At 68.8% G+C, this 26,913-nt stretch overlaps 1 protein-coding gene and 1 long non-coding RNA gene across 2 annotated transcripts; both read right to left on the minus strand.

Moving 5' to 3' along the window:
* On the minus strand, positions 1-2,755 carry LOC136992461 (kininogen-1-like). Its single transcript, XM_067300011.1, has 3 exons — positions 2,696-2,755; positions 1,801-2,355; positions 1-100 (listed from the first exon to the last, which is right to left on the minus strand). The coding sequence occupies exons 1-3, from the start codon at positions 2,728-2,730 to the stop codon at positions 1-3; spliced, it is 690 nt and encodes a 229-aa protein (XP_067156112.1). The 5' UTR covers positions 2,731-2,755.
* Positions 2,756-26,144: 23,389 nt separating this feature from the next.
* Positions 26,145-26,913, minus strand: LOC136991175 (uncharacterized). Its single transcript, XR_010883223.1, has 2 exons — positions 26,857-26,913; positions 26,145-26,468 (listed from the first exon to the last, which is right to left on the minus strand). It is a non-coding gene; the product is annotated as an uncharacterized lncRNA (long non-coding RNA).

Below are 26,913 nucleotides of genomic sequence, written 5' to 3' on the forward strand. Positions count from 1 at the left end.
TCAGGCTGGACGTGTCCCCCTGGTCCCGGGGTGCCGGGTTCCTCTGGGATGGGGGCTCCGGGCTGGATGCGTCCCCCCCGTCCCGGGGTGCCGGGTCCCTCTGGGATAGGGGCTCCGGGCTGGATGCGTCCCTGTGGTGCTGGGTGCCAGGTGCCCTCCGGGATGGGGGCGCCGGGTCCCTCCAGGATGGGGGCTCCTGGCTGGACGTGTCCCCCCGGTCCCGGGGCGCTGTGTCCCTCTGGGATGGGGGCTCCGGGCTGGATGCGTCCCCGTGGTGCTGGGTGCCGGGTGCCCCCCAGCGCGTGGAGCCTGAGCTGGGCCCTGGGACCTGGTCTGGGGGGTCTCCGGGGTCCCCCACGGGGCCAGGGGGGGGACATGTCCCAAGGGGACACCGGGGGCTGCAGGGACAGGGGCTCCTCCGGGGTCATTGGGGACTGGGGGGACACCCGCCTCCCTGGGGACATTTGGGGCTGGGGGGACACCGAGGTCTGGGGTGACACCAGGGACTGGGGGGACACTGGCTTCTCTGGGGATACCTGGGTCTGGGGGGACACCAGGGACCGGGGGGACACCTGCCTCTCTGGGGACATTTGGGGCTGGGGGGACACCGAGCTCTGGGAGGACACCTGGGTCTGGGGGGACACCCGCCTCCGTGGGGACATTTGGGGCTGGGAGGACACTGAGGTCTGGAGGGACACTAGCTCCCCTGGGGACACCAAGCTCTGGGGGGACCCTGGCTCTCCCGGGGACATCTGGAGGTGGGGGAACACCAGGGACTGGGGGGGACACCAAGGTCTGGGGGGACACCAATGTCTGGGCAGACCCCTGCCCCCCTTGGGGACACCTGGGTCTGGGGGGACTCCAGCTCCCCAAGGGTCCCTGGGGATTGGGGGGACACCGGCTCCCTCGGGGCCCCCCAGGATTGGGGGGCTGCGGGGGCCTGGGGTGGCCTCGGCCCCCCTGGGTACACTGGGGGCTGGGGCAATGCCGGCTCCTTTGGGGACACCCAGGGCTGAGGGGACACCGGATTTGGGGGGGACACCAGCACCCCGAGGAACACCAGGGACTGGGGGGGCACCTGGGAACAGGGGGACACCTTGGCCTGGGGGAACACCTGGGAATGGGGGGACACCAGGGGCACCTGAGGCTGGAGGGGCACCCGGAGTAGGGGGGTCACCAGAGACTGGAGGGTCACCTTGGGTGGGGGGGGACACATTGGGTGGGGGGCACACTCGGGGGTCGGGAGGCCACCGGGGTGCTCCAGGGCAGGGGGGGCGGCAGGGACACCAGCTGCTTTGGGGACACCCAGGAGCAGGGGGACACTCGGGGAAGGGGGGGCACCTGCTCCTTGGGGGTCACCCAGGGCTGGGGGGACACCTGAGGCTGGGGGGGCACTGGCACTTTTGGGGACACCCAGGACGGGAGGGACACCGGCTCCTTTGGGGACACCCGTGGCGGGGGCATACCGGCTCCTTTGGGGACATGTGGGGCAGGGGTCTGGGGGGTGGCCCTGGGGGGGCCGTGCCCAGCACTCGGGCCCCCGGGGGTGCCGGGGGGGGCCGGCGCTGGCACCCAGCAGCACCAGGGCGATGGTGGAGGGGGGGGCCGGGCTGGGCAGGGGCCCCTGTGGGGCCACCAGCCCCCGAGCCCCCGGGGGGGACACGCTCCTGGGAGGGCCCCACGGCCGGTGCTGCCCCACGGCTCCTCGGGGTGCCCTGGGGAGAGGGGGCTGGTGGGCACCGGGCTGGGGGCCATGGAGCAGCACCCCACGGAGGGCCTGGGGCAGTGGGGAGCACCTACCGGGGTCGTGCCATGGCCATGGTCGAGGTGCAGGTCGTGTCCATGGACGTGGCTGCAGCTGAGGTCATGGTGGTGTCCATGGATGTGGTTGCGGCTGTGGTTGTGGTCATGGTCGTGATGATGTCTGTGGACTTGGTCGTGGTCGTGCTCATGCCCATGGACATAGCTGTGGTTGTGGTCGTGGTTGGGGTCGTGGTCATGATGATGTCCATGGGCTTGGCCGTGATTGTGGTCATGCCCATGGACATAGCTGTGGTTGTGGCCGTGGTTGTGGTCGTGGTCATGATGATGTCCATGGGCTTGGCCGTGATTGTGGTCATGTCCATGGACATAGCTGTGGTTGTGCCGTGGTTGTGGTCGTGGTCATGATGATGTCCATGGGCTTGGCCGTGATTGTGGTCATGTCCATGGACATAGCTGTGGTTGTGGCCATGGTTGTGGTCGTGGTCGTGTTCATGTCCATGGACCTGGCCGTGGTTGTGGTCGTGGTCATGGTCATGTCCGTGGTCATGGCTGTGGTTGTGGTCATGGCTGTGGTCACGGTCATGGCCGTAGCTGCAGTCATGGTCATGGTCATGGTCATGGTCATGGACATGGCTGTGGCTGTGGTTGTGGTTGTGGTCATGGTGGTGGCCATGTCTGTGGCCGTGGTGTGCCCACCAGCCCCATGGACACTGCCATGGGGTTGCCCATGGGTTGGGGGGGGATCCCGGGTGGGTCAGGGGGGCCCCGACCCTACGCCACCTCCCCACAGCTGGGGGGGGGAACACCTGGGGCACAGCTGGGGGCAGTGGGGCAGAAACGGGGGCAATGGGGCAGAGCTGCGGAAGGACCCAGGCGTCCTGCCCCTGCCAGCACCTCCCCCCCCCCAGGGGACCCAGGCGTCCGGCCCTACCTGTGCGCCCCCCCCGCGAGGGTCCTCCAGGCCATGCTGCCTCCGGCTGCGCTGCGCTGCGCTGGGGGCCCCGGACGCCTGGGCCCCCTGCGCGCGGGGGAGGGGCGGTGTCGGGTGGCGACACCTGATCGGGGGGAGGGGCGGGGCCGGACGCCTGGGTCCTCTGTCACCGGCCGAGGGGCAGGACGCCTGGGTGCCCGGCTGGGGTGAGGAGGGGGGCAAGGGGGGGGGAGCAATTGTGGGTCGGGGCCCTGCCGGTGGGGAGACCCTCGCCCGCCCCACGCCGCGCGTGCTCCGTGCTGCACGCGCACCGACACGCATGCACCGGGGTGCACACGTGCCGCTGCGTGCATGCACTGCTGCACGGGCACCAGCATGCACGCGCGGGGTTGCACGTGCACTGGCATGCATGCACAGGGGTTGCACGCATGAGCATGCACACACAGGGGGATGCACACGCACTGACATGCATGCACAGGGGTTGCACGCATGAACATGCATGCGGAGGGGATGCACACGCATTGACATGCATGCACAGGGGTTGCACACACTGACATGCATGCAGAAGGGTTGCACACGCACTGACATGCATGCACAGGGACTGCAGATGCACTGACATGCATGCACAGGAGTTGCATACACTGACATGCATGCACAGGGGTTGCGCACACACTGACATGCATGCACAGGGGTTGCACACTGACATGCATGCACAGGAGTCGCATACACTGACATGCATGCACAGGGGTTGCACACTGACATGCATGCACAGGGGTTGCATACACTGACATGCATGCACAGGGGTTGCGCACACACTGACATGCATGCACAGGAGTTGCATACACTGACATGCATGCACAGGGGTTGCACACTGACATGCATGCACAGGAGTCGCATACACTGACATGCATGCACAGGGGTTGCAGACGCCCTGCAGACGTGCGCTGTCACACACAGGTGTGCGTGCGTGCCCCGAGGCTGCTTGCACACCTCCGCAATCACACACGCCAAGGTCCGTCGCACACGGAGAGAAGTGTGTCGGTGACGTGCACAGATGCATGCGAATGCACACCCGCACCCGCACACGGGCACGCGCATTCCCACGCCCAGGCTGCGGGTGCTCCTCGGCCCCGCCGCCCTCACCCCAGGGGGCCCATGTCACCTGGCCGGTGTTCATCCTCTTTGTCCCCAAAGCCGCTTAGTGCGGATCAGCAGCACGGAGGCATCCGCGCATGTGCACGCTGCACCCAGCCCTGCGCACACAAGCGCTCACACGTGCACACTTGCGAATGCATAAACGAGCACGTGCAGCCGTGCCCACCCCCACATTGCGCACGCCGAAAGGGGCGCGCACCCCTCTGCCCGCCACCGCACACCTGGGGAAGCGCTCGTGTCGCACGCGCAGCGTGCTGGGGCCCGTGTGTGTGCGCACGGGGAATCCCAGGAACGTGCACCCGGGGGTCGTGGTCACACACGTGCTTGCAAATTCACACGCTGCAGAAGTGCGTCCGCGTGGCAGTGCGGCGTGCGGGTGTGCCGGCAGCTCAGCCGCGCGGCAGTGCAGGGCTGCAGCACCGCAGGCAGCGTGGGGGCAGAGGAGGCAGCGCACCGCTGCGGTAGCACAGTGTAGCTGTCCAGCAGTGCAGTGTCGCCATGCACCGGTGTACTGGTGCAGTGTAGCCGTGCAGTGTAGCGGGTTGATGCTGCACTGCAGCCATGCCAAGCAGCCAGTGCAGTGTGGTTGTGCAGCGCAGCTGATGCAGCGTGGCTGGTGCAGTGTGGCTGGTGCAGCATGGCCAGTGCCGTGCAGCCAGTGCAGTGTGGCTGGTGCAGCGCAGCCAGTGCAGCAGAGCCAGTGCCATGTGGCCAGCACAGCACAGCCGGTACAGCGTGGCTGGTGCTGTGCAGTTGGTGCAGTGTGGCCGTTGCTGTGCGGCTGCTGCCACACAGCTGTTGCAGCACAGCCGGTGCCATGCGCCTGGTGCAGCGCAGCTGGTGCCATGCAGCTGGTGCCGTGCAACCAGTGCAGTGAGGCCGGTGCTGTGCAGCCGGTGCAGCATGGCCAGTGCAGTGCAGCCAGTGCCATGTGGCTGTTACCGTGCAGCCATTGCCATGCGGCTGGTGCAGGACAGCTGGTGCAGCATGGCTGGTGCCGTGAAACCAGTGCAGCGCAGCCAGTGCTGTGTGGTCGGTGCAGCGTGGCCAGGGCAGAGCGGCCAGCGCAGTGCAGTGGGTGCAGCGCAGCCGGTGCAGAGTGGCCAGTGTAGTGCAGCAGGTGCAGTGCACTGGGTGCAGCGTGGCCGGTGCAGTGCAGTGGATGCAGCACACTGGGTGCAGCGCAGTGGATGCAGTGTGGCGGGTGCAGCTCAGGGGGTGCAGCGCAGTGGATGCAGTGTGGCGGGTGCAGTGTGGCCGGTGCAGCGCAGTGGATGCAGTGTGGGGGGGTGCATTGTGGCCGGTGCAGCGTAGTGGATGCAGTGCAGCGAGCGCAGCGCACTCGCCCCCCCCGCGCAGGGCCGGAGCGGCGGCCGCTGATCCGCCCCCCCCGCTCGGGGCCTCCCGGCGCCGCGGGGCAGGTGAGGAGCGGCCGCGCCGGGGCCGGCGGGGGGCCCGGACGCCTGGGTCCCCTGCCCGGCCCGGGGAGGGGACGGGGGGGGCCGAGGACACCTGGGTCCCCGGAGCGGTGGGGGGAGCAGGCAGAGCCCGGACGCCGGGGCCCCGGGGGGCGGCGCGGCGCGGTCCCTCCGCGGGGCCGGGGCGGGCAGATGGGGCCGAGCCCGGCCCTCCCCCGCACCGCCCTCATTAGCTAATGAGCCCGGCAGGAGCCGGCCCCGGTGCCGCCGGCCAGCCCCGGACGCCTGGGCCCCCATGCGGCCCCCGGCCCCGCGATGCGCAAGGGCTGGCGGCGGCTCGGCGCCCGGAGCGGTGAGCGGCGGTGCAGGGCGGTGCGCGGCGAGTGCCGGGATCGTGCGCGGGAGGGTGTCGGGATCATGTCAGGATCGTGCACGGGATGGTGCCGGGATCGTGCACAGGAGGGTGTCGGGATCATGCACGGGAGCGTGTTGGGATCGTGTTGGGATCGTGCATGGGAGGGTGTCAGGATCATGTTGGGATCGTATACGGGAGGGTGTCGGGATCGTGTTGGGATCGTGCATGGGAGGGTGTCAGGATCGTGTTGGGATCGTGCATGGGAGGGTGTCAGGATCGTGTCGGGATCGTGCTCAGGAGCATGTCAGGACCATGCACAGGAGTATGTAAGTGCTGTGCATGGGAGCGTGCTGGGATCACGGACAGCAGCATGTAGTCACCATGCTCAGGAGCCTGTCAGGATTGTGCACAGGAGCATGTCAGGGCTGTGCACAGGAGTGTGTCAGGATCGTGCATGGGAGTGTGCCAGGATCATATACAGAAGTGTGTCAGGATCATGCACAGGAGCGTATCAGGAACGTTCAAAGGAGCGTGTCAGGGCTGTGCGTGGGTGTGTGCCAGGACCATGCACTGGAGCATGTCAGGGCTGTGCACAGGAGTGTGTTGGGATCATGCACAGGAGCGTGTCAGAGCCATGCACGGGAACGTACCAGGATCGTTCAAGGGAGCGTGTCAGGATTGTGCACAGGAGCGTGTCAGGAGCGTGTGCAGGAGCTTGTCAGGGCCATGCATGGGAATGTGCCAGGACTGTGCACAGGAACATGTCAGGATCGTGCATGGGAGCATGTCAGGATTGTACATGGGAACATGTCAGTGCCATGCACAAGAATGTGTCAGGATCGTGCAAGGGAGCATGTCAGGGCTGAGCACAGGAGCATGTCAGGATCGTGCACAGGAGTGTGTCAGGATTGTGCACAGCAGCGTGTCAGGGCCGTGCGCAGGTGTGTGCTGGGGCTGTGCACGGCTGCATGTCGGGGCCACGTGGGGCCCTGGGACTGTCCCCCAGCTCATGTCACGTGTGGGCCAGGCTGCGGGTAATCGGGTTCGTGGGGTTGGGAGAGGGCACACACGTGTGTGTCTGGATGCACACGCATGTGACTGTAGGTCTGCGTGTGCATGCGGGTGGGGGGGTGACCTGGGGACGCAGGCCTGCGGGGTGATCGCCGTGCACACGCGTGTGGGATGCTCTCTGTGTGCACGTGGGGCCATTGGTGTGCCCACGTGTGGGACCCTGTGTGCGCACAGGGGCACGTGTGTGTGCACACATGTGGGGTGTGCCCCCCTGCATAGGGGCACGTGCACATGCGCACACGTGGGGCATGCTCTGCGTGTGCACAGAGGCTGGTGTGTGTGTGCACACACGCGTGCGCACGCTCCGGTGCACAGGGCTGTGCACATGCGTGGGTGGGTGCGTGCACACCCACGCGTGTTCCCTCACAGGCTCAGCGGTGCCCCGGCGCGGCCGCGTCACCCTGCAGCTCCCCGGGACCCGCCAGCCCCCGGCACCGCCGCGGTGAGACCCCTGCACTGCTGCTGGGGACGGGCATGGGGACATGGGGACACGGGGCTTGGGAACATGAGGGACACTGGGGACTCCAGGGGATGGGGACATCAGGGACCCCAGGAGGACAGGACACAGGAGACGTGGGGACATGTGGACCCCAGGGTGATGGCACCGAGAGGGTGGGGACATGGGGATGGGGACAAGGGGGACAGGCCCTGGGGGACAGGGCTGTGTGGCCTGGCCAGCATGGGTGGCATGGTGGTATGATGGCATGGGTGGCATGGTGGCAGTGGCATGGCCAGCGTGGGTGGTGGCGACATGGATTGCATGGGTTGCACAGCTGGCATGGGTGGTGGTGGGGGTGGTGTGGGTGGTGGTGGCACGGGTTGCATGGGTTGCATGGCCGGTGTGGGTGGTGGTGGCATGGGTGGTGGTGGCATGGGTTGCACAGCTGGCATGGGTGGTGGTGGCATGGGTGGTGGTGGCATGGATTGCATGGGTTGCATGGCCAGTGTGGGTGGTGGTGGCATGGGTTGCACAGCTGGTGCAGGTGGTGGTGGCATGGGTGGTGGTGGCATGGGTTGCATGGGTTGCATGGCCGGTGTGGGTGGTGGTGGCATGGGTTGCACAGCTGGCATGGGTGGTGGTGGCGTGGGTGGTGGTGGCATGGATTGCATGGCTGGTGTGGGTGGCAGTGGCGTGGCAGTGGCATGGCATGGTGGTGGCACGGCGTGGCATGATGATGGCATGGCGCGGGGTGGCAGCCTGCTCCCGCAGGTGTGGCGCGGGCGGCAGCATGCGGGCGCTGTGCTGCCCAGCCCTCCTGGCCACCTGCCTGGCAGTGCAGCTGGCCATGGGTGAGCACCACGGGGACCTGGGGGACCTGGGGGAGCACCAGGGTGTGGGGATCTGGGCGATGGGGACCCCGGGGTGGGCAGCTGGGATTAGGGGCCCAGGAGATGGGACATAAGGGATGGGGACCCAGGGGATGGTGACCCAGGACATGGGGACCCTGGGCCACGGGGACCTTAAGACATAGAGACCTGGAAGATGGGGACATGGGGGATGGAGACACAGGGGAGGGGCCATGGGGACCTTAGGACATGGGGACTGGGGGGATCGAGACACCGGAGATAGGCCCTCGGGATGGGGACCCAGGGGATGGTGACATGGGCCATGGGGACCCTGGGCCATGGGGACCTTAGGACATGGACACCTGGAAGTTGGGAGCACTGGAGATGGGTCCTGGGGATGGGGCCATGGGGGATGGGGCCATGGGGACCTTAGGACATGGGGACCCCAGGGTTGGTGACCCTGGGGATGGGGACCTGGAGCTGGGGACCCTGGGAGATGAGGACCAAGGGGTTGGGGACTTGGGGATGTAGACCCTGGTGATGGGACCTGAGGGTTGGGGTCCAAGAGCACAGGGACCTGGGGATGGGGACCCACAAGGCCGGGCCCAGGGGACACGGGAGTGGGGCCTGGGGTGGCATCGTGGGGCCGGGGCGCATCGCGGGCCCCTCACCCGGGGCGTCGTGCCGGCAGCCTGGGGCGACCGGTGCAGCAGCTTCGGGAACCTCTTCGCGGAGATCGCGGAGAACAGCGCCCACGGGAGCCTGGTGGCCCAGCTGCCCGTGGCAGGTGACCCGGGCAGCGCCGGGCTGCAGCTCTGCCTGGCCGGCGCCGACGCCGCCTGGTTCTACCTCGACGGCCGGACCGTGCGGCTCAACGTGTCCGCGGACAGGGTCCTGGACCGCGAGGTGCGGCGGCTGGCACCGCGTCCCCCCCCCCCATCTGCTCGCATCCTCCTACCTCCGCCTGCATCCGCCTGCAGCCATCTACATCCTCCCATGTCTACCTGCATTTGCCCAGCTCTGCCTGCATCCACCTGCATTCGTGTGCATCCACCTACATCCGTGTGCATCCGTCTGCATCCACCCATGTCTGCCTGCATCCACGCTGCATCCGCCTGCATCCACGTGAATCCACCCTGCATCCGCCTGCATCTGCCTGCATCCATCCTCCGTCCACCCCATCTGTCCACATCTGCCTGCATCCATGTGCATCTGTCCACATCTGTTTGCATCCATCTTCCATCCACCCACATCTGTCCACCTCTGCCTGCATCCACCTGCATCTGCCTGCATCTGCCCTGGATCCACCCTTATCTGCCCTGCATCCATCCTCCATCCACCTGCACCACCCCATGTCCACCTGCCTCCACCCTTGGCCACCTGCCTCCATCCTGCCTCCATCCCACGTCCACCCGCATCCATTCACATCTGTCAGCAGCTGCCTGCATTCGTCCCACATCTCTGCATCTGTCCACAACTGCTCTGTATCCGCCCCACATCTGCCTGCATCCAATGGCATCCATCCCATGTCCACCTGTATCTGCTCACCTCTGTCAGCAGCCACCTGCATTCATCCCACATCTCTGCATCTGCCCACAACTGCCCTGTATCCTCCCCACATCTGCCTGCATCCACCCCACATCCACCTGCCTCCATCCTGCATCCATCCCACATCCACTGCCTCCATCCCACGTCCACCTGCCTCCATCCTGCCTCCATCCCACGTCCACCTGCATCTGCCTGCATCCCCCAGGCCCCCTTCCTGCACCACCCACACGCCCCTGCACCCCCCATGCACCCCCCCATGGGGCACCCAGCACCCCTGGGGGGCTCCTGCTGCCCCGGCCCGGGGGGTGGCAGCGCCAGGAGGCCCCGTGGGCAGGCGGACGGGCACCTCCCAGCCCTGCCTGACGCGCGGCGCTTGCAGGAGCTGGAGTCGCCGGTGCTGATGGTGGCCCTGACGTGCGCCGAGGACGGCTTCTCTCCGGTACGGCGGGGGGGGGGCTGCGAGCGGGGCCGCGGGGACATGGTGCCCCGGAGGAGGGCTGGCACCAGGGCTGCCCGCTCCCCCCCCCCCCCCCCGTGTCCCCACGCGCCCGTGTCCCCCGCAGGTCGAGTACAGGATCATCGTCCAGGTCCTCAATGAGAACGACAACAGGCCCCGGTTCCTGGGGGCCCCGGTGCTGACCCACAACGTCAGCGAGGTGCCAGGGGACGGGGATGGGGCAGGGATGGGGACAGGAATGGGCAGGGATGGGGCAAGGTTGGGACTGGGATGGCGACAGGGATGGGGACAGGGATGGGCAGGGATGGGGCAAGGTTGGGACTGGGATGGGGCAGGGATGGGACAGGGGTGGGACAGGGATGGGGACAGGGATGGACCTGGGCATTGGGACAGAGACAAGGCTGGGGTGGGACAGGGAAAGGCATGGGAATGGGGATGGGAATAGGGACGGGGGGGTGGGGGGCAGGGACAGATTGGTGCTAGGAGCGAATGGGGCACCCTGGAGGGGATGGGGGCACCCTGATGGGATGGGGGTGCCCACGAGGAAATGGGGTGCAGGATCAGGATGCCCAGGTGGGATGGGGGTGCCCGCAAGGAATTGGGGTGCCGGGGGGGGGGGTGCCGGGTGACGGGGCTGCCCGTGCCGGCAGCTGGCGGCCGTGCACTCGGTGGCGTTCAGCGCACAGGCGGAGGACGCCGACGGCGACACGCTCATGTACGTCCTGGACACGGCCTCGGTGAGTCCCGCGGCCCCGGGGGGCCCCGGCGTCCGGGGGGGGGGGGGGCGGCGGGGATGAGCGGGGCGCTCCGGACCGCGTGCCGGCGCTGAGCCCCGCTGCCCCGGCCCCAGGCCGACGCCAGGTTCTTCCGCATCGACCTGCCCAACAGCGGCAAGGTCGTCCTGGCCAGAGCCCTCGACTTCGAGAGCAAGCAGCGGCTGGAGGTGGTGGTGCACGCCGTGGTAAGGGGGTGCCGGGGGGGGAGGGTGTGCAAGGGGGTGCGCGTGCGCCTGGCGCGGCACGGGGGAGCGCGGGAGCGCGCATAAGTGCAGGGGCGAGCGTGCATGCGTGTGCAACAGCGGGGTGTGCGTGCACGTGTGTGCAATGTAGCAGCACACGTGCCTGTGCGTGTGCGTGTGTAACACCACTGGGGCGTGTGTGAATGTGCATGTAACCGCGGGGTGTGCGTGTGCACGCGCATGCGACAGGTGTGTGCACGCACGTGTGCAGGGGTGCGTCTTCGTGCAACAGGAGCAGTGGTGCACATGCAGGTGCGTGTGCACATATAATGCAACAGGGGTGGGTGGGTGTGCATGCACATGCATGTGTAACACAGCAGCGGTGTGTGTGAAACAGCACCGCGTGTGCACACGATAGGTATGTAGCAATGCGCACGTGTGTTGGAGGAAGGCGCGTGCACATGTGTCTGCGTGTAACACAGGTGGGCACGGGAGTGTGTGCGTGTGCATGCGCGGGTGTGCTTGCGTGTGGCTGTGTGCTCGCACGTGTACATGTGTGCGCACGTGCGTGTCCGTGTGCTTGCAAACGTGCGCGTGCACACCTGTGCGTGCACACGCGCGTGCCCCAGGGTGAGGCGCGTGGCCGTGCGCGGGCGTGCAGGGTGCATGCGGGCGTGCGACCCGCCCCGCGCAGGCTGCCGCCTCCCCCCGCCGGCGGTGCTCGTCAGCCGGCCCCGGCGCTGTCCCCGCTAATTGGGGGCGACGTGATCTCGTCAGCTCCCCGCCACCTGCCCTCAATCCCCCTTTTTAATTTCCCTAATGGGTCTAAGGCCTGGCACATCCGGTGCCGGCCCCCCCCTCCGCAGGCACCGGCGCCGCCACAGGTGCTGCCGGCCCCGTGTCCTCGTCCCGGCACCCCCTGCCCTGCCCTGTCTGTGCCCGGGGGTCCCTGTGCAATGGGGGTCCCTGTGCCCTCAGCAGGGTCCCTGTGCAATGGGGGTCCCTGTGCAATGTGTCCCCATGCCCTGGGGGTCCCCATGCCCTGGGGTCCCTGTGCAATGGGACCTCATGTCCTAGGGGTCCCGTGCATGGGCCACCTGGTGCCCAGTGCCACACAGTTCCCTGTGTCACACGTGCATGGGTCACCTGGTGCCCAGTGCCGCGTGGTGCCCCGTGTCACACATGCATGGGCCACATGGTACCCAGTGCCACATGGTGCCCCATGTCACATGTGCATGGGCTGCATGGTGCCCAGTGCCACGCAGTGCCCTGTGTCACATGTGCACGGGCCACCTGGTGCCCAGTGCCACACAGCGCCCCGTGTCACACATACATGGGTCACCTGGTGCCCAGTGCCACACGGTGCCCTGTGTCACATGTGCATGGGCTGCACAGTGCCCAGCGCCACGCCGTGTCCCACACCAAGAGTGGCTCAGCCCGTGGGGTTCCCCTGCTGCATGGTGCCCAGGCCGTGCAGACCCCACGCCGAGCGGTGCCCGGCCCACGGGGCCCCCCCGTGCTCACGGCGCCGCGGGGGCCCCCGCAGGAGATGAACACCAAGGAGCGGTTCAGCGCCTCCGCCCGCGTGCGGGTGAACGTGCTCGACGGCGACGACCAGTACCCCCAGTTCCTGCCCTGCACCCGCCGCACCCACGGCGGCACCAGCGTCTGCCTCAGCCCCGTCTACACGGCCAACGTCACCGAGGGCGAGCTGCAGGTGAGGGGCGCTGGCGGCGGCCCGCGTCCCCATCCCATCCCACCGCACCGCGCTCAGCCGCCGGCTCTCCGCAGGGCGGCCCGCTGCGCTTCGCCCCCAGCTCCGTGCACGCCGAGGACGGGGACCGGGGCCTGCAGGCGCCCATCACCTACTCCCTGCTCGCAGGTACGGCCGCTGTGCACGGCCGCACGCGCGAGCGCACGCGTGCAGGAGCGTTAGCACGCGTGAGCATGGACACGCGAGCAGAAATGTGCACCAGCAGTTGCACACATGAGCAAAGGCGCCTGCGTGAGCGTGCACGCGCGTGAGCGTGGTCCCACGAGCACCGGCACGCCGGCAGGGCCTTGCACGCCCACCCGTGGGCACCGACGCACGCCGCCGTGTAGCCAGGCCCGCAGAGGCGTGAGCAGAGCGTGCGCACGCGCAGCCGCGTAGATGCCCGGCGGGCCGCGCAGCCTGGTGCATGCACACGCGTGTGCCTGAGCGTGCACACGTGCGTGCACGCACCCCCCCCCCCCGCCAGTGCACGTGGACAGCGCTCGTGCAAAGCGGTGCACGCAAGAAGCTGCAAGCACGCGTGGGGCAGCGTGTGCACCGCATGCCGGCTGCGTCGGGGGCGGCTGCGCCGGTGCAATCCGATCGCCGGGATCCGATGGGCCCCGCGGGTGCAAATTGCATAACGGGATAGAGCAGGGGCCCTAATCCCCCCGGATTCGGGGGGGCTTCAGGGTAACCGAGGGGTCAGCGCGGGTCCCGCTGCACCCAGGGGTGCTCAGCACCAGGGGTTCAGCCCCTCCCAGGCCCCCGGGGCTCGGGGGCGGGGTAATAACTCCCCCCCCCCCCATCTCTCCCAATTGCCTCATGCACCCCCAAAACGGGGCAGGGGCATTTTGCAGCCCCGGAGGCCGGTCGGGCTCCTCGACACCCCGCTCCGGGCAGGACAGGGATGGGGAATTGGGGAGGGGGGGAGGTCCTGCGGGGCAAAGGCAGGGGGCCGGGCGGCGGGTGCCCCCGCTCACCCGGGACCCCGCAGGCCGGGAGAGCGGCCGCTTCCGCATCGACAACGCGACGGGCGCCATCACGCTGCTGCGGGCCGTGGAGAGCAGCCGGCGGACGCCCGCCATCAGCCTCGGCGTGGTGGTGAGGGGGAGCCCCCGCATCCCCCCCCCCCCCCCCACACACACACACCCCGTCACGGGGGACCGGCGGGGGGCGGGAGGGGGCAGGAGCAGGGCGGGCGAGGGATGCTCGGGGCGAGGGACATTTGGGGTGAGGGATGCTCAGGGGAGGGATGCTTGGGGTGAGGGATATTTGGGGTGAGGGATGCTCAAGAGAAGGATGCTCAGGTGAGGGATGCTTGAGGTGAGGGATATTTGGGATGAAGGATGCTCAGGGGAGGGATGCTCAGGTGAAGGATAGTTGGGATGAGGGATGCTCAGGGTGAGGGTTGCTCAGGGTGAGGGATGTTCCGGGTGAGGGATACTCAGGGTGAGGGATATTTGGGATGAGGGATGATTGGGGTGAGGGATGCTCAGGGGAGGGATATTTGGGGTGAGGGATGCTCAGGTGAAGGATCCTTGGGTCAGGGATGCTCGGGGGGGGGATCTTTGGGATGAGGGATGTTCAGGGGAGAGATGCTGGGGTGTGGGGACAGCTGGAGCGGCGCGGCAGCTGGCTGCAGTGCGGCCGGTGGCCAGTCCCCGGCGCCATGCCCTGTCCCCCCCGTGTCCCCCCCCCCCCCCAGGCCTCGCAGGTGAACGACGCCAACAAGTACGCGGTGGCGGAGGCGGTGGTGCGGGTGCTGGCCGCCAACCGGCACCCGCCGCGCTTCGCCCGCCCCGCGTACCGGGCCTTCGTGCCCGCGGCGCCCCGCGCCGCCGCCCTGCTCACCACCTACGGCGGCCGCGTCCTGGCCCTGCGCGCCCACGACCCCGACTTCGAGGACGTGAGTGTCGCCGTCCCCGTCCCCCAAACCGCGTGCCGGTGAGGCCACCGGTGATGATGCCGCGGGAGTTTCCCAGGATGCATTGCAGCGCGGGGTACCCAGGGGATGCTCGGGGTACCCAGGAGGTGCCAGGGGACACTGGGGGGATGCTCGGGGGACACCAAGGGGGGGCACCGCGGGCTGGTGGGGTGCAGGGGGCTCAGCCGGGCCCCCCATCCCCATCCCCGTCCCCGCAGGGTCTCAACCCGCAGGTGCGGTACAGCCTGGGGCCCGGTGCCGACCCCGGGCAGCTCTTCCAGATCATGCCCAACGGGCTGGTGGTGGCCCGCGCCGAGCGCCTCCGCGCCGCCCAGACCTACCGCCTGCAGGTGGGGGGGCGCGCGGGCACCCGGCGGGGGGGGATGCGTGGGCACCCAGCCCCAGACACCCGGCGGGGCAGGACCCCAGCCCCAGACACCCATCGGAGCAGGACCCCAGCCCCAGATCTACCACCCATTGGGGCAGGACCCCAGCCCCAGATCTAGCACCCATTGAAGCAGGACCCCAGCCCCAGACACCCGTCGGGGCAGGACCCCAGCCCCAGATCTAGCACCCATCGGGGCAGGACCCCAGCCCCAGATCTAGCATGCATCGAGGCAGGATCCCAGCCCTAGCACCCATTGGGGCAGGACCCCAGCCCCAGGTTTAGCACCCATTGGGGCAGGACCCCAGCCCCAGATTTAGCACCCATCAAGGCAGGACCCCAGCCCCAGATCTAGCACCCATCAAAGTAGGACCCCAGCCCCAGATTTAGCACCCATTGGGGCAGGACCCCAGCCCCATCCCTGGGGGCGGTTGGGACCCCCATGTGGGGCCGAGCCGGGGAGGGACCCAGGGGACCTGTGGGGCAGGGGCTGGGTGCCCAGGCCCCCATGGCAGCATGTGACCCCCAGGTGCTGGCGAGGGACGAGGAGTCGGGGGAGACGGCGACCACCACGGTGGAGCTGGAGGTGCTGCGGCCGGGGCAGGAGGGTATGGACGGGCCTGCCCCATAGCGCCCCGGCCCCACGGAGTGGCTCCCCTCTCCTGCTCCATAGCACCCCGGCCCCACGGAGCGGCTCCCGTCTCCTGTCCCATAGCGCCCCGGCCCCACGGAGCGGCTCCCATCTCCTGCCCCATAGCGCCCCGGCCCCATGGAGCGGCTCCCATCTCCTGCCCCATAGCGCCCCGGCCCCATTAACGGAGCTCTCCCTGCCCCATAGCACCCCCTCCCCATTAACGGGGCTCTCCCTGCCCCATAGCACCCCCTCCCCATTAACGGAGCTCTCCCCGCCCCATAGCGCCCCGGCCCCATTAACGGGGCTCTCCCTGCCCCATAGCACCCCGTCCCCATTAACCAGGCTCTCCCGCATCCCGCAGCCCCCCGGGACCCCTTGGAAGCGGAGCCGGGCCAGAGCTCCCTGAACAGGGGGGTGCTGGCCGGGGGCCTGGCGGCCCTGGTGCTCCTCATCACCATCATCCTCTTCCTCATCGTGAGGGCGATGAAGAAGCGGCAGCAGCACCAGGAGACCGTGGACCGGGCGGCGCTGGCCATCGAGAAGCACCCCAACGTGGTAGGGTCCCCCCCGGCCCCGCTTCCCCTCCCCGTGCTGCCCCAGGCCCCCGCCGGGGCCCACGGCTGGTTGGGGAGAGGGGGGGCAGCGTCTGGGACACCTGGGTCCTGCCCCCCACCGGGGTCACTGGAGTGGGGAGGGCAGGGGGGGCCGGACGCCTGGGTCCTTTCCCCAGTGCTGGGAGGACAGGGGTGCCCGTGGGTCCAGGAGGGGGGGTGCCCGGACTCCTGGGTCCCGTCCCCGGCTGTGCCCCCGTGCCTCAGTTTCCCCAGGGGGGGCCCCGTCTCATGCATCTCTTGCTCTCTCCATCTCCGTCTCCGTCTCCGCTCCGGCGGCCGCAGAGCCTGCGGTGGTTCCAGCCGGTGAGTGCCCGGCGGTGCCCGGCGCGGTGCAGCATGGGGGGGGGGGGTGTGGGGGGCGGCCGCGCCGCTGAGCCCCGCCGTCCCTCCCGCAGGCCAGCGCCGGCAAGGCCTCGCCAAGCCCCGGGCGCCTCTCCTTCCCCAACGAGGGCTACGGCGAGCTGGGCGACGGGTGCCCCGAGGGCGCCGCCGAGGCACCCGCGCCGGCGAGCGGCGGCAAGCCGGTGGCCAACTCGGTGGGCTGGGCAGAGGGCAGCGCCAAGGGCACCGCGGCGGTGCACGGCGGAGCGCAGGGCACGGAGCACGGCACGGTGCACGGCACGATGCACAGCACGGCTGCGTGCATGGTGCATGGTGTGACAGAGGGCACGGTGCACGGCACGGCGGAGGGCACGGTGCACGGCACAGAGCATGGTACGGTGCACGGCACAGCAGCAGGCACGGTGCACGGCACGGCGGCACGCGAGACCGAGCTGCCCAACGGGGCCACACCGGAGCCACCGGGCAGCCCGTCCCCGGCGTGGGGCGGCACAGCCAGCCCCGAGCCCCCCGTGCCGGTGGCGGTTCCGGAGGTGGCGGCAGTCGATGTTGGGGGGCAGTTGGCAGCGGGTGGCAGCCTGGCCTCGCTGCGGGGCCGGCGGGTGTCGGAGCCGCTGGCGGCGCTGGAGGAGGTGAGCGAGGACAGCCCGGAGGAGGGGGCCGCCACCGCCGCTGCCGCCGAGCCCCCGGTGCCGGCCGCGCTGCTGCTGCAGCTGCTGGAGGACTCCATCGAGTGCTGAGCCCGGCCGTGCCCCCCGGCGGCTGGGGGGAGCTCGGGGGGGACGAGGGGCCGGTGTCGGCTCAGGCCTTGCTCCGGGTTGGAAGTGCTGCTGGAAAAACGCCGGGTGAGAGCAGCAATAAACTGCCGCAGGCACCGTCCGCCAGCGCCCAGACGTCCATGGGGGGGGCCTGGAGGTGGGAAGCGCCGGCGGGGCCCAGCCCTGCTTGCTGGGGGTACTGGGACGCACTGGGACGCACTGGGGGTATCACAGCCCCAGCCCTGCTTGCCTGGGGATGCACTGGGTCCTGCCGCAGCCGGGGGCACAAGGGAGCCGGCACTGCCAGGATCCCACCACAGGCTGGGGACACAAAGGATCTCCTGCACCCCCAGGGTCCCTCCGTTGCTGGGGACATGAGGAAGCTTTTGCATCCCTGAGGTCCCACCACAGCCAGGGACACATCAGAGTCCCCCCACCTTTGACGCGGGTGTTGTCCCTGTAAGGGCCAGGGGGGCCCTCTGATTGGGGGAGGGAGCCGATCCTGCGATCCGCCATGGCGCCCTGCTGCTCGGCGAGGGGGGATCGGTCGGGCTCTGGCCCCAACGGACACGTCGCCACAGTGACGAGGGAAGGAACCAGGAGTCGGTTGCTGATGGCAACAGCCACCCCCTGTCTTGGAGGGGGGGTGGGGTCGATACCCTGGGTGGCAGGGGTTGGAATGGCCCCCGACGCCATGGAGCAGTGCTGGGGGGGGGGGGGGGGGGTTACAATAACCCCATGAAAGTGAGAGGTGCGCAGGAGCCACCCCAGGCCCTCAGGGCCACAAGATGGCAACTGGGGGGGGCTCCATCTCCACGGCAACAGTCCCCATGGCCTCAAGATGGTGGCCGGGGGGGGGGGCACCATCTTCATGGTGACAGTCCACGGGGCCGAGATGGTGGCTGGGGGTTGGGGTGACAGCCTGGTCCTGTCCCCTGACCCACTGGGCCGCAAGATGGCGGCTGGGGGGCTCCATGTCCTCTGTGACAGCCCCCAGGGCCCCAAGATGGCCACCAAGGGGCTCTGTCTCCATGGTGATGGCCCCCAAGGCCCCAAGATGGTGGCCAGGGGGCTCTATCTCCATGGTGACAGCTTCCAAGGCCCCAAGATGGCAGCCAGGGGACTCCATCTCCATGGTGATGGCCCCCAAGGCCCCAAGATGGCGGCCAGGGGGCTCCATCACCATGGTGATGGCACCAGGCCCCCTGCCCAGGCTCCCGGAGTGCTGGGCTGGGGCACAAGCAGCTCAGGCCCTGGAACCACGGGGTCTCCCCCCAGCACCCCGCACCCACCCACCGCCAGGGCAGCATGGTGCCCAGCCCAGGCAGAGCGTGGTCAGCCAGTAAGCGCGGGGCATGGGGGGGGGCGCTGGGCCCCCCACCCCACATCCCCCAAACTTTGGGGTCTTTAATACCCAGAGGGGGCCCAGGGGAGGCCGCAGCGGGGTGGCGGGGCGGGGGGGGTGCGGGGGTGCTCAGCCCTCTGCCTCCCCCAGCGCAGACCCAACAGTGGCGGACGGTGACGCTGGCCCTGCTCGCTGGCTGCCTGCTCCCGCTGCTGGCTCTGCTGGCGCTCGTCGGCAGGCGTGAGTATCGCCGGCACGGTGCAGGGCCGTGCGCGTGGGGCGCCGGGAGGTCCCCACACATCCCCAGCCTGTGGGGAGGCCCCACGCGCGCTGGCACAGTGTGAAAAATCACCCCCTTAATCCCCGTCCCTGGCTCAGCCCCACCTCAGCTGCGTGGCCCCTCCGCGGCTGTCCCCAAGCCGTGGCCGGAGGGGGGAGGCCCTGGCCGGGCCCGCCGCGAGGGATGGAAACCCGCTGCGTCCCCGTCCCCATCCCCGTCCCCCGCCCCGTGCCTTTCAGATTTCTTCGCCCCCTTCATCACGAGGAAGCGGGCGGCGATGCTGCGCGCGCAGAACACCAAGCTCAAGGACGCGGTGCTGGAGCTGCAGAGAAGCAAAGGTGGGCGAGGGTGGCCGGGGCTGGCCGGGGGGGGGACGGGCGCAGAGCCCCACACGTGCGCACGCACGTGCACACACGCTCGCGCACACGCGTGCTTGCTGCGTTGCATGGGTCCAGGAAAAAAAGCAGTAACGCCGGCGCTGGGTTTGGGCCCCCAGGCAGCAAATGTCTCCCGTGCCTGGCGGAGTGGGAGCAGCGCGGTGACACCTGCTATCGCTTCTCCAGTCAGCCACAGCCGTGGAACAAGTGCGTGCGCTGCTGCGAGAACCGGGGCTCCAGGCTCCTGCAGATGGACTCGAGGATAGAAACGGTGACTTCCAGGGCCTCCCCCAGGAGCAGAGCTATGGGGAAAAGATGTCATCCGCCACACGAGGGGTTGGGGAGGGAGAAGTGTGACCACCCTCTCCAAGGGTTTGTGCCAAGCCAGGCAGCAGAGAGGTCTCTGGGAGCAGGGGACACCATGCTGCCAGCTCACCTGGCACTGCCTGGCCTTGGGCACTGGGTATTTAGGAGCCCAAAGGGGACCTGGGTGCGTTGGTCTGTCCCACAGGGCCACCGTGGCAGGACTCCTGCACTGCGGCCTTGTGGCACCCTGCCTGGCAGGGCTGTAGGGGCGCACTGGGGGGAATGTGGGGGTCCCCGCTCACCGCCCGCCCTCCCTGCCGCAGGAGTTCATCAAAATACAGATGCAGAGGCATGTGGAGATCGCCGACCTGCCGCGCCGGTTGTCCCTGCCCCACTGGCTTGGCCTGTCCTACAACATCACCCGCAAGCTCTGGTGCTGGCTGGATGGCACCGTTTTCCCAACAACTCGGTAAGGAGCTTCCTCTGCTGCCTGTAGAGGCTCCCACCCTGCTCCCAGGGGCCACAAACTCCCCCCGGGCCACGTGCTCCTGCCTGTCCCCTGCTGGGGCTGGGGCTCTCACCAGGAGTCAAGGAGACCAGCAGCTCTGGGGGTCCTGGAGATACGCAGGGTCACCAGGAGCCCCAGGACGTGACACAGCAGTGAGGGCTTGTCCTTGGGCAGAGTGGCATGAGCTGCAGCTGCTGGAAAAGGTGAAATTTCTCCCCAGTTCAAGAATGGGCCCAGAGGTGTCAACAGGAAGAACTTCTGCGGGATCTTCCTCAATGGCCACTTCATCTGCAGGCAGTGCCGGGAAAAGCACCGCTGCATCTGCAGGAAGAAAAAGGAGTGAATGGGGAGCACCCACAGCGACCCTCCCAGTCCCTCCACTCCTGTCCGCGGGAGGCGCACTCCCTGCTGCACCCCAGCCACCAAGGAGCTTCTCAGACTGAGCAGTGTCCGGCCAGAGACATTTTCATCCCTTCACGATGCATTTTCTTCCCTCTCCCCCACCTTTTCATGCCCCTCCATGTTGCTGAGCTGGGAGCCCCACACACTGCTCCGTCTGCGGGTTCCCCTCGCTCCAGGCAGCAAGGTATTGGCCCACCCCATGGATGGGAGCCATGCAGAGACCCCACCACCACGAGGACCTCCCCACTGACCCAGCCTGGCGGTTACAGAGGGGACGGAGACAAGGTTGTCACAGAAAAATCCCCCACGTGACTGCGATGCCTAACAGGGTGAAAGACCTGCCCAAGCCCTGTTCACCACCGCTGACCCAGGGCGAGATGGAGGTTAAATCATTAGATCTGTGGTAAAATTCTCAGTTTGCCAAACACAGTGTTGCTGCCTCTCGGATACATGTTTTCCCATTCAAGGTGGCTTTCTCACCAGAGTCAGCTCTGTGCCTGGGCAGGGGTCAATGTGTCCAGAGGAGCTCCCTGTGGGATGGGGTCGGTGTGTCTGGAGGAGCTTCCTGTGGGACGGGGTCGGTGTGTCTGGAGGAGCTTCCTGTGGGACGGGGTCAATGTGTCCGGAGGAGCTCCCTGTGGGATGGGGTCGGTGTGTCTGGAGGAGCTTCCTGTGGGACGGGGTCGGTGTGTCTGGAGGAGCTCCCCGTGGGATGGGGTTGGTGTGTCTAGAGGAGCTCCCAGCAGGGACTGCAGGGTCGCAATGGCATGGGGACATGCATGGCCACAGTCAGCATGGGGACGTGCAGAGTTGCAGTGGCACAAGGCCATGCAGGGCTGTGGTGGCACAGGGACATGCAGAGTTGCAGTGGCACAGGGCAGGGACATGCAGGGCCATGGTGGCACAAGGACATGCAGGGCTGCAGTGACACGAGGACATGTAGAGACACAGAGGCACAAGGACATGCAGGACTGCAGTGGCACAGGGCCATGCAGGGCCACGGTGGCACAGGGATGTGCATGGCCACAGTGGCATGGGGACATGCAAGATTGTAGTGACAATGGGAGACGCAGGGCCACAAGCAGCAGATGGGCATGCAGGATTGCAGTGACATGGGAATGTGCCAGGTCGTGGTGGGATGGGGCCATGCAGGGCCATGGCAGCACAGAGAGGTGCAGTGCCATGGTGGCATGGGGACATACAGGGCTGCAGTGGCATGGTACTGTGCAGGGCCATGGTTGCTCAGTGCTGTGCAGGGCCATGGTGGCACAGGGACATGCAGGGTCATGATGGCACAGGGATGTGCAGGGCCATAGTGGCACGGGGACGTGCAGGGTGATAATGACACAGGGATGTGCAGGGCCATGGTGGCACAGGGAGATGCATGGCCATGGTGGCACAGGGACGTGCATGGCCATGGTGGCATGGGGACGTGCAGGACTGCAGTGGCTCAGTCTGCTGGCAGCCGTGCTTCACCTTCTCCTCATGGCAGGGCAGACGGGGGAGCTGGAAGGTGCCAAGGGGTGCGTGGTGGTGGGGCTGAGCCCACGGCACCCCTGCTCCGCCATGGCCCCATGCACGGGGGAGGCTCTGTGCCCCACAACAGGGGCAGGACGGGGCCACCAGAAGCAGGGTGGCCGCTGCCACCCTCCAGCACCAATGTGGCCACCACAGAGAGGAGTCCCTGACCGCCATGGTGGGGCCCTGTGGGCCTGGGGCAGGGGCCCAGAGCTGTCACCATGGAGACAGAGCCCCCTGACTGCCATCTTGGGGCCCTGTGTGTCATCACCACGGAGATGAAACCCCGCTGGCCGCCATCTTGGGGCCTTGTGGGCTGTCACCATGGAGATGGAGCCCCCCTGGCCGCCATCTTGGGGCCCTGTGGGCTGTCACCATGGAGATGGGGCCCCCCTGGCCGCCATCTTGGGGCCCTGTGGGCTGTCACCATGGAGATGGGGCCCCCCTGGCCGCCATCTTGGGGCCTTGTGGGCTGTCACCATGGAGATGGAGCCCCCCTGGCTGCCATCTTGGGGCCTTGTGGGCTGTCACCATGGAGATGGAGCCCCCCTGGCCGCCATCTTGGGGCCTTGTGGGCTGTCACCATGGAGATGGGGCCCCCCTGGCCGCCATCTTGGGGCCTTGTGGGCTGTCACCATGGAGATGGGGCCCCCCTGGCCGCCATCTTGGGGCCTTGTGGGCTGTCACCATGGAGATGGGGCCCCCCTGGCCGCCATCTTGGGGCCTTGTGGGCTGTCACCATGGAGATGGGGCCCCCCTGGCCGCCATCTTGGGGCCTTGTGGGCTGTCACCATAGAGATGGAGCCCCCTGGCCACCATCTTGGGCCCTGTGGGCTGCAGGCCCCTAAAGAACAAGGCCATGGCGGGGGCTGATTTTGCCAGATTCTCCCCACCCCGTTGGCCACAGCTGCGTCATTCGTCCTGCACCATTTCCCCCACAACAGAGCAGCTCCCCCTTCCCCCCGCCATTTGCTCAGCGCCGGCGTGCCCACCCTTGAGCCCAGAGCGAGGCCGGGACCCCGGAGCAGCCGCCCTCAGCATGTTGGGCACATCCAGAAGGAGCCGATGGGATGTAGGAAGGCTGCAGAGAGCTCGGAAACACTTGGGTTTCCCCACGCCTGGGTCTGCCGATCACCTGGCCCCACTCAGCATGTCCAAGCCCCAACTGCAGGCGCTTTTGGGGAGGGGGGGGCCAGGACCATCCCAGCACCCACGTGGGGCTCGGTGATGGGGGGGGGGGGCATCCTTTCTTCCTCTCCTCTGGCACCCTCCTGCCCGGGTGCATTCCTGACCAGCCGTGCCCTGGGGTGGGGAGACAGCATGGCCCCTGGGGGGGGTCCCCGGCCCCCAGCTCCACCCCCCAGCAGGGCATAAAGCCCCCCGCTGCCCTGCACAGCCCAACCGCTCCGTCCACCAGCACCGAGACCCCCTCGGTGAGTCCTTGGGGGGGGTGTCAGGGTCCCCCCCTGCCCAGTGTCCCCCCCCAGGTTGGGGGGGAGGGTGCATGGGCTGGCCCCAGCCCCCTCCTGCGCTGCCGTGCTTTTTCCGCAGGCAGGCGAGGAGATGGGAGCTGCCGCGATGCCGGGGCTGTGTCTGCCGGGCCTGATCCTGCCCGCGGCCCTGGGAGGTGAGCGTCCATCCCTGGCATGGGGGGTAATAACCCCCCCCACACACACGGGGGGCTGCCCCGCTGCCATGGGGCCAGGACCCCTGGCTCCCCACTGATGGGGGGCAGCAGGGTCCCTCCAGCCTTAGCAGTGCTGGCAGGGGGGGCACCCCCAGGCCTGCCCAGTGACACCCTGCTGGCCCCCCCAGGCCCCAAGTGCCAGGTCTGTCCGTGCCCCCGCTGCAGCCACCGGACCCCAATAAAGTCCCCACGAGCAGCACATTGGGTTTGCATCCTTCATGTAGCTCTGCCTGGGGAGGGAGGGGGGGGCTCACCCCTGCACCCAAATCCATGGCTCTGGGAGAAACTGGACGGGAGCTGGAGACAGCCCCGGGCACGGAGGGGGGGAACGTGGTACCAGGGCGTCCCCAATGCCACCGCCTGCCCCCCAGCGGCACCGGCACCACCGTCCCTTCATGGAGCGTCTCTCAGCTGAGCAGGGCAACCGCCCCGGAGCCCCGTGAGGCTGTGGAAGCGGGAGAGCACCCCAGAGCCTGCCGCAGTCTCCCGTGTCCCACCACTGCTGCTGCGAGGGGTGTCTGGCCATGGCGGGAGCGACCCCCAGCGTCGGCCGTGGATCACCGGCTGCCCTGGGGATGCAAAGGAGAGCAGCCCCACCATTGCCCCGTATCTTGCCCCACACTTTTTGCCCTTCAGTGGGAGCAGAGCACCTTTGCCGCCCTTCCAACCCCAGGGGCCCTGGGTGCAAGAGCCACCAAGGAGGCAGAGCCACCGCGGCCCCTCGGGGATGGGCGCCCGGAGCCTGTTTTACCCCACAGTGGGAGATGCTGCCAGGGCTGGTCTCCTCCGGGTGCTGTGGGGTCCAGACCCATGGAGCACAATGCCCCAGGAGAGGGGCATATCTGCAGCCAGAGCACAGCTCCAGGCCCCCCCCAGCTGCCCCACGGACACGCAAGAGCCTGGGAGCGAAGGGGGTGACCCACAGGTGCCAGCCCCTCGCTCTTACCTCTGGCCCCGATGGGGACCCCAGCACCCTCCTCCCAGGAACGGTCATCCAGGGCCGGCCAGAAACAGTGAGACGAGAGCCTGGGTGGGGGGAGACGGTGCCGGCTCTGACCCGAGCCAGGAGCACCGGGGCACAATACGGACATGGATGCGCCCCCAATCTGGAGGTCCCCGGGGGGCTGCTCCCCACCTCACCACGGAGCCGTCCGACTGTGCCTGGACCCTCGCCGCTGAGCTCCCGGCTGCACCTGGGGCCAGCTGCTGAGGAAAGGGATCCACCTCGGATCCAGGTCCCGCTCCGGCCCCTGCCCTCGCCCAGTGAGCAGAGGGTGCCAGGCCTCCCCCCCGCCTCGGGGTGCCAGTCCATACCTTGGCCACGGAGGAGCCGGTGGAGGCATCGGGGGCAGTGAAGGAGAGCCCGTGGTGGAGGATGTGGGCCAGGCGGACCCAGAGGGCGAAGACGGCGTCGGGGTGGCCGGGGTGCAGGCGCAGGTAGTGCACCTTGCCCGTGGCGGTGCGCACCCGCAGCAGCCGCCCGGCGCCGGTGGGCACCGAGAGCTGCACCAGCTGCAGCGGCAGCACCCTGCGGGCACGGCATTGCCTGGCTCCGGCCACCTGGACCTGGGGACGGTCCCTCCTCGTGGCCCGGGGTGGGGGTCCCACCTGCTGAGTGTCAGGGCCGGCCTCTCCAGGGGGCTACTGCCCCGCGCCAACACCAGGACATTGGGAAGGGGCAGACAGGGGTCCGAGGACGTCACCCCCAGGGTCACCAGCGTGGCCGTGTTGTGGATGTCCACGCTGCTCCCCGTCCGCATCACCTGCGAGCAGGGACGCCCCAGCAGCCGTCAACCCCCGGGTGCGCTCCTCCATGCCCCACAGAGCCAAGGGAGGGCCCGGCAAGGGGCAGGAGGGGGCCGGAGCACAGGACCCCCCCCCCAAACCTGGAGGAAGTTGCTCTCAAACACGGCCGAGTGGGGGAAGAGGTTGTAGTCGGGGGATCGGAGCAGGTGGCAGAGCTGCCCGCCCTCGACGCCCAGCCGCACTCCGGCCCCCGGCCCCCCGGCAGGGCCCCAGCCCCCCGGGCGGGAGCCGTCCTGGCTCATGCTGCTGCTGCTCCACACGCCCGGCAGCACCGCGGAGCCCGGCCACCCTGTGACATCACAGGGTCCCCAAGGGGATAGGTGCCACCCGCGGGGACGGCATCACCCCCACCAGTTCCGCAGGGCCTAGGGAAGCAGCCGCGGAGACCTTGGCCGGCTCCAGGTGAGCAGACAGGCTGGGGTGGCCTCTCTGCCCGGTCCGGGGGTGCCGGAGGGCTCACCCCACTGGAGGGGCCGCAGCGCCGTGGGGCACCCTCCCAGCAGCGCAGCCAGCCCACGTTTGGAAACGGGGTTTGTGGGGCAAAGAAGGGGACACACAGGACACGAGGTGCTGCAGGGGCACGCAGCCCACCGCGCTTTAATCGGAGCCCCGCCGTGCGCGCCAGCCCCCGCTCACAGGTAGGAGCCGAAGGTCTCGCGGCCCTGCAGCAGCCTGGGGGGGGCCTCGGCCAGCCCCCCCCCCTCTGGCTCGGCCCAGGGGCCCGGCCCGCGCTCGGCGCTGCTCAGGGCATCCAGGAGTCCGAAGAGGGCCGAGAGCAGGGAGAGGAAGAGGCCCAGGAGGTAGAGCTTCACGGCCCACTGCATGGCCGGGGGTGCGCGCTGCTCCACGTCGTGCTGCCCCACGCCACGCTGCCCCACTCCGCTCCTGTGCCGGGGAGAGAAGCGAGTGAGGCGCCGGTGGCCCGGGGGGGGGGGGTCACCCTGTCCCCGCTGGCACCGGGGCACCCTGTGCCACCTCCCAGGCCTCCCCTTGAGGTGCCCTTGGGAGGCCACAGCGACCTGCCCCCCCCCGGGGGGCAGCGGGCACCCCCCCCTTCAATGGGGCCCGGTATGTCCCCACCCGGGGCTGCCCCTCCCTACGGTGCCTCCCCCCTCCGAGGGCTCCCCGGGCCCCTCCGGAGCGCCCCCCACCCAGGCCGGTACCCCCGGGGCCGCCCCCCGGTCGGTGCCCCCCCGACTGAGATGCCCCCCCCCCCCAGGTCCAGGCCCCCCGGTACCGGTGCGCCCGCCCCGCCCCCCGGGCCCGCTCTCACCGCAGCGCCGGCGCAGCCCGCGCGTCCCCTGCTCTCGCCCCGCGCCCACCCGCCGCG

The sequence above is a fragment of the Apteryx mantelli genome, chromosome 1 (genome assembly GCF_036417845.1).
Source record: "Apteryx mantelli isolate bAptMan1 chromosome 1, bAptMan1.hap1, whole genome shotgun sequence".
NCBI classification, from domain to species: Eukaryota; Metazoa; Chordata; class Aves; order Apterygiformes; family Apterygidae; genus Apteryx; species Apteryx mantelli.